This window comes from Panthera tigris, chromosome D2 (genome assembly GCF_018350195.1).
Source record: "Panthera tigris isolate Pti1 chromosome D2, P.tigris_Pti1_mat1.1, whole genome shotgun sequence".
Classification (NCBI taxonomy): domain Eukaryota; kingdom Metazoa; phylum Chordata; class Mammalia; order Carnivora; family Felidae; genus Panthera; species Panthera tigris.
The window spans coordinates 45433859-45447960 of NC_056670.1; the positions used below are offsets into that span (position 1 = coordinate 45433859).

General features: G+C 46.3%; 1 protein-coding gene and 1 non-coding gene across 2 annotated transcripts in view; one reads left to right on the top strand and one right to left on the bottom strand.

Moving 5' to 3' along the window:
* The window catches only part of FRMPD2 (FERM and PDZ domain containing 2), an 81467-nt gene that overhangs the window by 13391 nt on the left and 53974 nt on the right, over positions 1–14102 (bottom strand). The window contains 5 exon segments of the mRNA XM_042960270.1: positions 1153–1300; positions 4710–4795; positions 5658–5751; positions 6801–6905; positions 10663–10868. Of these exon segments, the coding sequence (XP_042816204.1) occupies positions 1153–1300; positions 4710–4795; positions 5658–5751; positions 6801–6905; positions 10663–10868 (639 nt within the window).
* Positions 8347–8465, top strand: LOC122232163. Its single transcript, XR_006209523.1, has one exon. It is a non-coding gene; the product is annotated as a 5S ribosomal RNA (ribosomal RNA).

The window sequence follows — 14102 nt, forward strand, 5'->3', positions numbered from 1 at the left end:
TAAAACGTATATCATATATATTCCTACTACTCCTTTAGAACCTCAATCACTTTTAGCACACTTGAAACAAAATTTTGATCACTAGACCATGGAGAAAATTATGGTAAACTCTGTGGCAATTTTTTAGCTGCTGTTTTGTTCAGCCATGTGGATGGACCATAAGACAAAACAGCTACCTCTGGGCACCAAAGAGGGACACAGCCTCAGGAACCTCCATAGTCTAACAGCAAAAGAGGTCTCTGGGTCTCTCCTGGTCTGCCTTCAACTCAGTTGGCAATCGATCAATAGGACAGAGCACTGGCTGGTAAACCTTAATTTGGGGCAAGAATGAAAGCATCTAACGCTTTTAGGTTCAGGTGTATTGTGCGACCAACTTCACCATCACTGCCATTAGGCCCCTCCCCTCATCTGATAGTCAGTTTGTCAAAGGGCCTCATTTGAGTGAGCAGAGGAGCAATGAAAAAGGAAACAGACTCATCTTATGCACATGTGTCCCCCTCCACCCAACCCCATCACTCACTATGGCTACCTTATATTCAACCTGACTTACACTTTCAGGAAAATCTCTATAAAGGGATTGAAAAATGGCTAAGCTCCAAATCATGAAATACAAAAGAAATACATGTTTTCCTAGCAGGAAACAAAGTCACCAGGGAAGTGCAAAGAGGCCACCTCTCAGAAGATATGCAAATGATGTCCCTGCAAACCTATGGAGGTTTACGGTTTGAAATGATGCTAATAGCAAGGTTAGATTTCTGAGCACCTTCCTCTCCTAGCCTGCCTCATCATTCCCCAGATCTTTTGTTACAAATATCTTGGCTGGAATGTGGAGACCTGGTCAGGAAATGCATGACCCTTTCATTCCAATTTCATTCCTACATATTTACACAGAAGCATTCGGGCAGCTGATCAAGAAACCTCAGAAAACTTGGGGAGAATTATGCCTAGCAATTGTTTGGGGACAATATATTTTTTTTCCCAGAAACATATTCCATCAGATTGGCTTCCACTGCATCCGAAAGCCAGCCACATTGTGCTCACTGTCCTTTGAGAACCCAGAGGAAGCCTTCCTGCTCTCTCTTTTGAGTTGAGAATTCAAAGGCAGCACAGGATGACATAACAATAGTAACACTCAATTCGCTCTTCTCTCACCATCTGTCGCTGAGACACAGCTCGCAGGCCTGCCGGGCAAGGCTGTTGCCAAGGAAACAGCCGTGCATCCGTCTGCCATCCTGCCATTAACAGAAGGACACGGCTGTGTGGTCCTGGGGCCTCTTCTCTCTAAGACCAGTCTTGCAATCTAGAAGATGGGTGGACAAGCTCAGTTTACACTTCATATAGCCACCAGGAGGCTCTCCCTTCGCCCTGCAATTGCTTCTTAATTTTCTGATACTTCCACCAGCTGCTTCGTTTGAATCTCAAATGAAAATCTTCAATCTAGCCTCCTTGTTAGGATCCAGAGCCATATTTTCAAGTGCCTGTTAGACAAATGTTCCTGGAGGTAACACATGTACCTCCATTTCTGTGCATTCAAGGCCACATTCATCTTCTTCCTCTCTCACATCCTCACTACCCTCTCCCCATACTGCCTAAAACATTCCTCCCCCCGCACCTGCTTTCTCAGAACATGGAACCATCCCTCAATTAATTCCTAGAGGCCACACTTGCAGTGATCCAGCTTGCCCCCTTCTGCCCTCCAAATGTCCATCTGCTTTCTAAGACTTGCCTGTTCACCATCAGAAACATCTCCCCCCAGGGCTCCCCCTCCCCCATTTCCTCCCCTATTGCCAATGCCCAGCTGGACTGTGGCAAAGCTCCAGCTAACTTGGCTTCCTGGACCCTATCTTCTCTTCCTCAGTCCATTCTGCCCTTGGCTACCCGTGGATTAATCTAAGACACAAACTGAACATGTAACACTTTTTTTTTAACTTACACCCAAGTTAGCATATAGTGCAACAATGATTTCAGGAGTAGATTCCTTAATGCCCCTTCCCCATTTAGCCCAACCCCCCTCCCACAACCCCTCCAGCAACCCTCAGTTTGTTCTCTATATTTAAGAGTCTCTTATGTTTTGTCCCCCTCCCTGTTTTTATATTATTTTTGCTTCCCTTCCCTTATGTTCATCTGTTTTATATATTAAATTCCTCATATGAGTAAAGTCATATGATATTTATCTTTCTCTGACTGACTAATTTTGCTTAGCATAAGACCCTCCAGTTCCAACCACTTGGTTGCAAATGGCAAGATTTCATGCTTTTTGATTGCCCCGTAATACTCCATTGTGTAGATATATCACATCTTCTTTATCCATTCATCCATCGATGGACATTTGGACTCTTTCCATACTTTGGCTATTGCGGACAGCACTGCTATAAAAATTGGGGTGCATGTGCCCCTTCGAAACAGCACACCTGTATCCCTTGGATAAATACCTAGTAGTCCAATTGCTGGGTGGTAGGGTAGTTCTATTTTTAGTTTTTTGAGGAACCTCCATGCTGTTTTCCAGAGTGGCTGCACCAGTTTGCATTCCCACCAGCAGTGTGCAACACTCTTGATCAAAAGATATTTGAAAATGACATATCGGATAAAGGGCTAGTATCCAAAATCTATAAAGACCTCACCAAACTCCACACCCAAAAAACAAATAATCCAGTGAAGAAATGGGCAGAAAACATGAATAGACACTTCTCTAAAGAAGACATCCAGATGGCCAACAGGCACATGAAAAGATGCTCAACATCACACCTCACCAGGGAAATACAAATCAAAACCACAATGAGATACCACCTTACACCTGTCAGAATGGCTAACATTAACAACTCAGGCAACAACAGATGTTGGCAAGGATGCGGAAAAAGAGGATCTCTTTTGCATTGTTGGTGGGAATGAAAACTGGTGCAGCCGCTCTGGAAAACAGTGTGGAGGTTCCTCAAAAAATGAAAAAATAGATCTACCCTATGACCCAGCAATAGCACTGCTAGGAATTTACCCAAGAGATACAGGAGTGCTGATGCATAAGGGCACTTGTATCCCAATGTTTATAGCAGCACTCTCAGCAATAGCCAAATTGTGGAAAGAGCCTAAATGTCTATCAACTGATGAATGGATAAAGAAATTGTGGTTTATATACACAATGGAATACTACGTGGCAATGAGAAAGAATGAAATATGGCCTTTTGTAGCAACGTGGATGGAACTGGAGAGTGTTATGCGAAGTGAAATAAGTTATACAGAGAAAGACGGATATCATATGTTTTCACTCCTCTGTGGATCCTGAGAAACTTAACAGAAGACTATGGGGGAAGGGAAGGAAAAAAAAAAAAAAAAGGTTAGAGAGGAACGGAGCCATAACCATAAGAGACTCTTAAAAACTGAGAATAAATTGAGGGTTGATGGGGGGTGGGAGGGAGGGGAGGGTGGGTGATGGGTATTGAGGAGGGCACCTGTTGGGATGAGCACTGGGTGTTGTATGGAAACAAATTTGACAATAAATTTCATATTTAAAAAACAAAAGTTTCCAATGATTCCCATCACCTAGAGTCCAAACCCCTAGCAGGGTATCCTCAACCTCTGCCAATCTGGCCTCCCTTTTCTTTCTGGTTTGATTTCCCATCCTTCCTCCCGACACACTCTTTACTCTTGTTACACAAAGCATATTTCAGGAACCAGTGGCTGGACATCACCTGGAAGCTTTTTAGAAATGCCAAGTTTCCATTCAGGGGCCTTGGCCCTGCTAACATTCCTTCTGCTGCTATTGTCATTCAGCACCAAGCCCGTGATGACAATTCTTACCTGTTATCGCTGCCAGCAAGATGCCAGCAGCAAGCAAGTACCTTTTCTAATCACGTTCATTAGAAAAAGTCTAACAGAGAGTACTAATAAATTATGACTCTGTTCTCAAGTTAGGTCAACCAAGGTCACCAGCATAAGTTAATTGCACTACAAACCAGAAGACTGCTTTGGGAAAAGAAGCAAGCAGGGGCCCTTCTGCTCCCTCAGTTTGCCAGAAGGGCCCACAAGAGTCCTTCCTCTCTCTGCCAACTCCCCAGTTACTTAGAGGGCAACGCCAGCTCTGTGGCTTACACACTGAGACATGTAAAGGCTCCCACCTTCAGGACGAGAACTGAACACAGCATGGTAACATCCACATGCTGTTTGGGCGCTGCATAGAATAACGGCTTCATGCCTTCGGCTCAGGGTGTCTTGAATTTCTACTTCACTGGGAAAAGAATCCCAGGACAATGTGGCCTGAATTTACCCAGGGTGATGGGAATAGCATGAACTGGGAAGAGGGTGCCTACAAGTGCAAAGGCCAGCTGGTGACAGGTCCTGAGAGCCGATGGAAGAACTGGTCAGCTCAGGCTGGAGCTGTGGAGAGTGTGAGAGGGCAGCCAGAGCGAGGCGCAAGAAGTCACTCCAGCACATCAGCTCTGTTAAGCTCTCTGATTCTAGAATCTCAGCAAGGGAAAAGCAAGTTTTTCAAGGGTCTTTGCAGGGGTGAGGTATTCCGCTTGGGAAATCTTTCTGCTTCCTCCTGGCTTTCACATCACCATAGAAAAGTGAAGAAGTGAAAGAGAACAAAAAGACAAAGAAGAAAGTCTTGTTTGGTTTCCTGCCTGTCCACCTCCCACCCAGAAGCAACTGCAGCTTCTGATGTTGTCCAGGAAAGCTCTGGAAGGAAGAACAGCTCCCAGTAATGGTGCACTCACCTGCCCAGAACCCTTGAGGCACTGCACAGCCTGCTTGTGGGTGAGGCCACACAGACTCACTCCATCCACCTGCAGGAGCCGGTCACCTGGGAGGGGGACAGATGTCATGTCTCTGAGCTCCCGAGGCTGCAGGAAGCACTCCTCTGGGAGGCCCTTGCCCAGCACCCTTCCATGCAGCCTCAAGGAGGGACAGGAAGCTGAGCTGTGAGGAGCCCAGATAGGTCCTGGCTGCCAGCCACCTCTCTGGACATCTTTATAGATCAATGATACAGAAATCTTTCTATTATTGGCTCACAGAGAGGTTGAGCCAACTCTGTAGAGCCATATCCTTTCTCCTGTTTTCCTCCGAAACCATTTTTGAAAGTATTTTCAAGTCACTTAGGGATTGTATTTATATCCCGAGGATGTTTTTTATCTCAAAACAGGTCAGAAAGACCTGGTTGATGCCAGAGACAGAGGAATTCTAGAGAAATTAGAAATAACTAAGATCCGAGGTGCCCTTTCTAGCTCAACTGGCCATTTTGGAGAGCAACAAAGGCACCCCCTTGCTTCAGTGTAGTGACTGTGAGGAAGGCCAGAGAGGAGGCTTGCCAGTGTCCTCCCTGGATACAAAAAAGTGGGGTCACCAATGCATGCTCTGTCCTCCATGGGAAGCACTACTTTCTCCCATGAAGGCCAGCAGCAATGGGCTTATTTAAAATCTCATATTTTAAAATCACCTTTTGCTTCCCAATGTGCCACTACAAACATTTGATCCCCTTGTTAACTTATCATGCAGGTGGAACAGGTTAAATCAGCCCCTTTCCCAGGTGAGGAAACCAGGACCTGGAGAGGCCATCATTTGCACAAAGTCTAGGGAGGGAGTGAGGCAAGGCCTGGAGGCTGTACCCCCCAGGCCAGGGCTCATCACACAACTCAATGCAGTTCCCAACATACTCCGTCCCTTACCCCGCAGGATCTGCCCTTCCTTGGCAGCTGGCCCTCCAGGAACTATGGATTTCACGTAGATACCCCCATAGGGCACGCTTGTGTTAATGCCACCCTGGAAAACACAATGAAAAATTCACCACCTGTCTGCCCCCTCCTGAAAGAGCCTCCCCAACCTCCCTAAGAGATTCCCCCATCTGCCTGACACTCTATCCCAATACCTCATTTCCATGTGACAACGTCTTATATACTCACTTGTTCGTCCAGACTACATCATTCGCTGTGCGGCAAGGTTAGATGCCCAAAAGGACATGAGGGAGCTGTGCCCCACACCCAGCCCAGCACTGACCCATGGCAGGTGTTCAGAAATTGAAGTCACATCAACGCACCACATCATCTCTCCATAAGTAGCAAACAGCATTCATGGATGCAGGCACAGGCCCAAAGGTGGGCCTGACACATCCTGTGTGCTTGAGTTTTTATTTGTAGGTACAAACTTAGAATTAACTACACAGTGTTCTATAACTTACGTTTGTTTTTCTAACTTAACAATAGATCGCGAACATCCCTACAGGTCACGAGATGAAGATCTAAGTTTATCTTTTCTTCTGATTTCTTCACACACGTATCCAGCAGTGGGAGTATATCATTTTTGTGCAGTTTTTTTTTCCCCTTCCCTCCTCCAGGGTCTGCAGATAGAGCTTAGAAGCCAGTGCAAAGTGATCACCCTGGACCCCACTCTGGCCAAGATGACTCTGTTCTGTCCTTGGAAGCGGGAGCACCAAGCTTCACCGTGACGCCGCTCTGGATGACCATGGGTCACCCCCACTCACCTTCAGCTTATGTCCCTGCAACCCCACTCTGCTGCCCCTTCCTGGTTGTACAGCATGACCACAGAGTCAGGACCCCATCACCCAATCCCACCCGCACTGCTTGGAGTGCCTGATCATCCTAAATCTGCCCTGCATCTCCCAGTTTGTCTTTGAACTCCTAACCCCACCCCAACGGAGGCCCCAATGACTTTCTTGGCTCACCACTTCTCATGTGCTTCTTGTACCCAGGACCACATTATCAGAGGTTGCTATATGAGTGGAATTCCCACCAAGGCTACAGATGAACATCTTTTCAACCGTGTACTTCCCGAGCTTGCCTAATAATTCTTACAGTCACGCTGAATCCAAGTGTCCCATCTTCTTTAACCAGTTCCACAAAGTAGATTTCACTGGCATTGATTTCTGAAGGTGGTGGAGGACAAGACGAACCAGCATCCTGCCCCTAAAGAACACAAAAATAAAGAAGGCATGAAGGCACTTGCCCTAAGTAAGCCAACAGCACCTCTCAGCTCTCACCAGGATTACGCACCAAAAGAAGCATGAATTTCAGCTTCAACAGGGATCATTTCCAGCTTTACCAGATCTTCCCTACATGACCTTGGCCCAGTCCCTTGGTCTCTCCAGCCTTGGTTTCTCAATCCACAGAACTGGCAGGAGAGATCCCCTTCTCACTGTGACTATGAATCACACCCAGCACATAGCAGGGCTCAACAAATATAGGTTCCCTCCTGTTTCCACTCAAGATGCAAATATCATTTTGAGAACTAAAGCCATCTAGGCACTTTCTGGTAGCTTCACGCATGACCCCAGCTAAGCGATGTTGGATACCAGATATACAGTAGCTTCTTGAACAGAAAAAACCTCAGGGGAAACTCCCATCATCCCTAGCAAGAGTAGCTGCACTGGAGCTCTACTTAACAGTGGTTGAATGCCTGAGGAAAGGTCAGAAGACAAGAATTATCTACCACGTGCCAGGGATTTAACTCCATACTATGACAACTATCGTGTGTGATTTGTTTGGTCATTCATCCAGTCATGTAACAACGTTAATTGAGCACCAATTATGTGTCAGGCATTGCGCAAGTTGAGGGGACAGCAGTGATAATACGGACCTGACCCTACTGAACTACTGTTTAGTAGGGGAGAAACTTTTAATGAACTGTACCCACGGGTGGAGATAGAGCCACGGGCTAGAAGCCCAGACTTCTGTCGTGTCTGCCCCCTTTACTTAGCTGCTTTTGGTTCACCATATTGGAAAATACCATTAATACCATAGGAAAATAAACAGGCTGAAGTAAGCTAGAAAATTATCAGTCCAACAGAGGAGGTTCCAAAGAGACCGGCATAAAACAGACAAAACTCCAATTGTTCCAGAGACAGTCCACCCTACAGAGTCTGGCAAGATGTTTTGTCCAAACTTTAAAATCCAAAGAGTAAAGCAGCCACTAAGGGTGAAGTCCAAAGCAAGAGTGTAAACCCCACTAGGCCACTGAAAGTTACCTGCGCACAAAACTGGCCTTGTAGCCCAGAAGAGCCTGTCTTGCACAGATTCCATAGCCTGTACCATGGTCAGCTGTGGCCTTGGAACACCATCACTCCTGTCAACTGCTCACCAAAAACTAACTCACAGGTTTGCAGCCTCAGAGGCCCCAACCTGAATCCCTCTTGGCCCTGCTTCCTGCCAAGGAGGACCTTCTGAAGTACAGCCCTATGGTGAAAGCTTCTGCTCTACAGTCCCACTTCGCGGATTCAAATCCCAACTCTACCACTCACTCCCTGAGAGACCTCGAGCATATTCCTTTCCTCTCGTGCCTCAGGTGCCACACCTATAAAAAGGGTTGATGATAATAATTATTATCTCATAAGCTTGTAATGGCATCTACGGCCATACCACCCTGAACGCGCCCTATCTCATCTGATCTTGGAAGCTAAGCAGGGTTGGGCCTGGTTAGTACTTGGATGGGAGACCACCTGGGAATACTGGGTGCTGTAGGTTTTTGCCTTTGGCCTTTGGCCTCCTTCACCTCTCCTTTGGCACCCTCCCTCCCCAGGGAGCATGGCTCCGGCCAAGCTTATGTGATATAAAACATATAGGTGCTCAGGATCCTGCCTGACACATGGTTAATTACCCCATAAATGTCCGCTGTTAAGATTATCCTCATACTGACCCCTTATCCCTGCTCTTCATGGGGTGCACTGTCCAGCTGAGGCACCATGACTGATTAGGAAGGAGCTAACATTCCTGGAGCCCTACTGCGAGGCAGATCCCCGGCACTTCTGTCCCCACAGCTCTGTGGATAGACATTACCTCTACTCATAAAGGATAAAAATGAGATGGAGAGAAGTGAGATAACTTGTCTGTGTGAACCAGACTCCCAGCAAGAAAGCAAAGGTGTACAGGCTCAACCTGGGCCATGGATGAGAGCCTGCGCGAGGCCTGCTTTCAGAGGTAGTGGCATTTAAAGAAACCAGCAAGGAGGGCTAAGGACACTGGGGCCAGAAACAGTAGGGTCTCTTACTTTCTCTGAGCCTGAGAAGCAAGAGGAGGGAATGAGTGATGGAATCTACAGAGTAGTTCTATGGTGAAGAGCACCTCATACGAGCTGTGCTTTCAGGAGAGGGACGAGGCCAACCTGAGCACAGGCAGGGTGGCAATATTGCCCCCACCCACCCCCAACTACTGGCTCAACCAGGGTATAAAACAATAGCATATACATATATTGGTCTCTCTTCGCTTCCTGGCACAGAGCTCCTACCCTTGTAATTTCTTAAGTCTTAAGAGACTGGGAGAATCTTTTATACTAATTTTTGGTCTTTGACCCCAGTTCCTGACACAAAGCTCTCAAATCCCTTGGAATTTCTTGAGTAATAGTCTTTTGTTCTAAAGGGGCAGCTCTCGGTGGGTTTCTGGATAGCTTCAGGATGGGGGCCAGTTACCAGAAAGACCAAGCCATGATTAAAAGCATGGAACTTCCACCTCATTCCACCCTCCATCCATGGCGGGGGGGAGGGTGAGAGGAGCTGGAGATTGAGTTAATGATCCACCATGCCTGTGTGATAAAATCTCCATAAAAATACCAAAAGCATGTATGTGCTGGAAGGATGGCATACCTCAACCCCACGAGGACAGAAGGTCCTGTTTTCAGGGCCCTTCCAGGCCTTGGCCTATGCACCTCTTCACTGGCTGTTCACTTGCACCCTTTCAAACATTCTCTGTAATAAATTGGTAATACCAAGAAAACTGTTTTCTTGGGTTTCATGAACTGCTCTAGGCAATTATCAAACCCAAGGGGGAGACATGGGAACCTCCAATTTGTAGCCAAATTTGGACAAAAGTGTGGGTAACCTGTGGATCTACTACTTGTGATTGGCTTCCCAGATGGAGGCAGTCTTGTGGGACTGAGTCCAATCCCACAAAACCTGTGGGACCTGGTGCTAACTCCACTCAGTTACTGCCAGAATTGCTTCTGGTGAGAAACCCACACAACGGTGTTGTAAGTGTGATGTCGTAAGTGGGGTCCTGGTGTGAGAGTAAAGGAAAGCAGAGAATTTTTTCTAGACACAGGGCCTCTCCTGGGCACAGCCAATGAGTGGAGAGAAGGCTGACATCGTCTCTGAGCATCAGCTTCGTGGGGCCCAGAGCAGAAGGGAGAAAGTTCTGGAGGGCAAAAGGAGACCTTTCTACCAAGTGTCCAAGGAGACACAGCTCAAGGCGGTGGCACTGGGACTGAAGCTCATAGCCCTCTGTATCCCAAAGGTGGCTTGTCTTCTTCCTCCCTGGCGTTGTCAAGAGCAAAGCCATTGAGTTGGATCTCGAGGGACAACTAGAGGCCAAGAATTACGGAATGCCTGATTGTCCATACATGGTCCTTGGTAACAGTCAATGTTATTACCAGTAACAATTATAATCAGTGACTGAGGACACTGAAGGTTCAAAGACTGAGCCCTACAGCCCGGGAACGGCCCAGGCATGGCTTTGCCTTTTCCCCTTTATGTTCTTCTCCATAGCCATGCAATGCAGCCATTTATTTCCATTTTGCAGATGAGAAAGCTGAGGGTCAGAGGGAGTAAGTAAATTCTATCTAGCTAACATGGCAAAAAAAGAGCAAAGAAGGAATTTGGAGCCAGGACTATTGGAGTCCACACTGTTCTCTTTTCTCCAAATTCTAGAGAGTGAACCAAGGGATGATTACCATTAATGACAGAGGGGAAAGCTAAGGCCTCACCCTGGGCAGTAAGCTCTGAGTCTGAGCCATTTCTAGTTCTTCAGTATTTTTCTCCTGGTCCTGTGTGCGTGATGAAAAACTTCCCAGGTGCCCGTTGCTTGGGCTGTCTGTAGAGAAGACCCCAGAATTGGCTGGGCTATTCTTTTCCTCACTTGGGGTATTTCCACAAATACCTATGAAAACAAGCCAAGAAGTCAACAGCTTGGAAAGGCTGGCATTTCAGTGGCATCATGCTACATGGGGTACAGTATTTTCCTTCAATGACAGAGAGACCTTTTATAGCTGCTGGGAACGATGTCAGTTTAGCACCTCAGAAAGGATGATGCATTTAGAATAGAGGAAGGGAAGATTCTGAGTGTGATTTAAAAACCTAAGTAGAGGTTTGTGACCCAACTATGAAAATATGGGAGCAAATGGAGAGTTAATAATGCCAGCTCCACCTTATTAATTTATTGCCATGTGATGAGCAATACATCAACACACACATAAGCACACATATGTATACACACACACACACACACACACACACACATCTTTTCGACATATCCACCAGGATGGTGTTATCCCAGTTCAAATATGAGAAAGCAGAGTCAAAAGGATTAAGTAGCTTGCCCAGGATCCCACAGCAAGCATGTGGTGGTGCTCTTAAACTCAGCCTCTTCCAGAGATCCCGCTGAGCGTGCCTGTAATCACCATGTGATCCAAAGACTAACATGTTAGGTCTTTTGGGGAAGATTTGGTAATAACAAGATGGCGGACTCCTTGTGGGTGAAGGCTAGGCAACTAATTCGTATTTACCCCATGTCTGACCCTTGACCTGGCACAAAACAGGGGAAAGAACATGAGGTCAGGAATCAATAGACAAAATCTTGGGCAAGGTACCTAACATTTCTGGACCTCAAATTCCTTATTAGTTAAAATATAGATAGTATCAACTACCTTTTGGGGTTGGTAGGGCTTAGAAGTTATATATGTAGAGAGATCTTTCATATAGACGAGAGAGATGAAGAGAAATTAGTTAAGTACATGCTAGAGCCTCAATAAATGTATTTACTATTTTTTTTAATGTTTATTTATTTATTTAGTTAGTTAGTTAGTTAGTTATTGAGAGAGGAAGTGCAAGTGTGTGCAGGGGAAGGGCAGAAAGAGAAGGAGAGAAGGAATCCCAAGCCAGCTCCACACTGTCAACATGGAGCCTGACCCAGGGCTCGATCCCATGATGGTGAGATCATGATCTGAGCCCAAATCAAAAGTCTGATGCTTAACCCACTGAGCCACCCAGGCACCCCAATGTATTTACTATTAATATGTTAATACTAGCTGCTTAACAAATAAATGTGGGAGGAAGGTATACTAGTCTGACTTTTTTTAGATCTGTATATATAAACACACAAGTAGGTTTACTTTTGATACAGACTCATTAGCACACAGGGAAGTACCCAAACTCACACATTGAATGAACTGTAATTTAATGAATTAGATTGGAAGTTATTCGAGCATAAAGGTATTCAGTAGGGAATGGTGGGGCCATTGTTCTTTAATGCCTTATCCCTAACCATTTCATTCACAGATTCTATTGTCATTGTCCTCTGGCAATGTTGTAAGCATCTGTTCATTTTCTTCCACACACTCCATGCGAGATGAGGACAGGATTTATGATTGAAATAAAAAATTAAGCTATATAACGTTAGCCTGCCTAACGGAAATACAAGCTAGGAGACCTTCTGCGGAAATTAAAACTCAATCTGTCGTAGAGAGCGATGACTCCCATGATGGGAACGTTATCTGTCTTGTCCTTGACCTCGGGTCCAGAGCACCTGCCCCCAACAGCAGCCTAGCCACAGACAAATGCACAGCAGTCAAGGGGTGCCTGGGTGGCTCAGTCGGTTGAGCATCCAACTCTTGATTTTGGCTCAGGTCATGATCTCGAGGTTTGTGGGATCAAGCCCCATGTTGGGCTCCGTGCTGACAGCATGGAGCTTGCTTAAGATTCTCTCTCTCTCTCTCTCTCTCTCTCTCTCAAAAAAAAAAAAAAAGGAAAGAAAAGAAAAGAAAAAAAGAAAGAAAGAAAAAAAAGAAAGAAAGAAAACTTTAAAAAAATGCACAGCAGTGAAGCCTTGGCAGCTGTGTGAGGAACGCCAACTGTGGTGATTCACACTTACCAACAGGTAACTGGGGCCCTAATGTGGAAAGACATGCAATTCACAGGCATTATGGGAAGGCTGATGTCCAAAATTCTAGTGTGAAACTGTGGTCTGAGCCTCACAGACTCTGGGGGCCAACTGCTGACACCTCCCATCCCAATAGCCAGCCTTGAACGATGCCGAACCGATCCCAACCCAGCTGCATCGTTTCCTGACAAAAAAAAAAAAAGGATGGTTCGGTTCCTCCTTTCTGTCCTAGTCCTGTGCAAAATGTGGAAGGGAATGAAAGGAAGCCTAAACTAGGATGTGAAGAACAGGGACAGTGCTGGGAAATCCAGCAGACAGTGTGAACCGGGGCTGGTGTCTCACAAGTGCTGGGGCCGAGCCCCCAGGTCAGCTCCAAACACAGGGTAGAAAGCAAATGGCTGATGCTCCAGCTTTGCTGCCACCTCCCATCCCCTGTGGCTTCTGTCCAGTGGCAGCTACCACACCTGGGAAAACCATCTGGCCACGGGGGTCAACGTGTGCAAGACTGAGAGAACGCACGTGCCTTTCACAGGGCAAGGCAAATGGGGTGCCTACGTTTAGGACCAAGAAAACGTTGGCTGGTGTGATGTGAAGCATTTCTGTACATACGGGGAAACTGTCCAGAGAACCGGGAGTGTGAGAAAGAAATCCAGGAGCTGGGATTTGCGGGCAGTCTGCGGTTCAATTACAGGATCGTTCATCCCAAACACAGTAGTGATTCCAGGTAACTGGGAGGGAAGGGAAAGTTAACATCCCTCCTTACTTCCACTCATCTCCCCAAACCTGCTCCAAAAAAATAGCACATAATAATATTATTCTTTGATGTGGGAAATTGTTGCTCTCTCATACTTACCTAAAGGATAAATAAAAGTGTCTCTTAAAAGAATTTGACTCTCTAGGTTGATCTCCAACATGCCAAGTCTTAGCCAGTAAGACCAGTGCACTTGCTATACGAGCTCACCTTCAAGAACAGCTCTCCAGTCTCCTCCCCAGTTGATTGCCATATCCAAGCCCCAGCTATGTAGAAACTCTGGAGCAGCCACTTTCCATAAGGACTTGAGTGACAAAAAGAATGTCCTCCCTGTCACGCAAGAAGAGTGAGCAGGAAAACACACAATGGCTGTATTGGTCACATCTGGTAAAGAACTCGATGGAGGAGACCACTCCCATTGGGCAGACCAAGCAAGAGTAGAGCCCATTCTGCCCAAAGAACTACAGAATTTAGTGCTTTGTGCC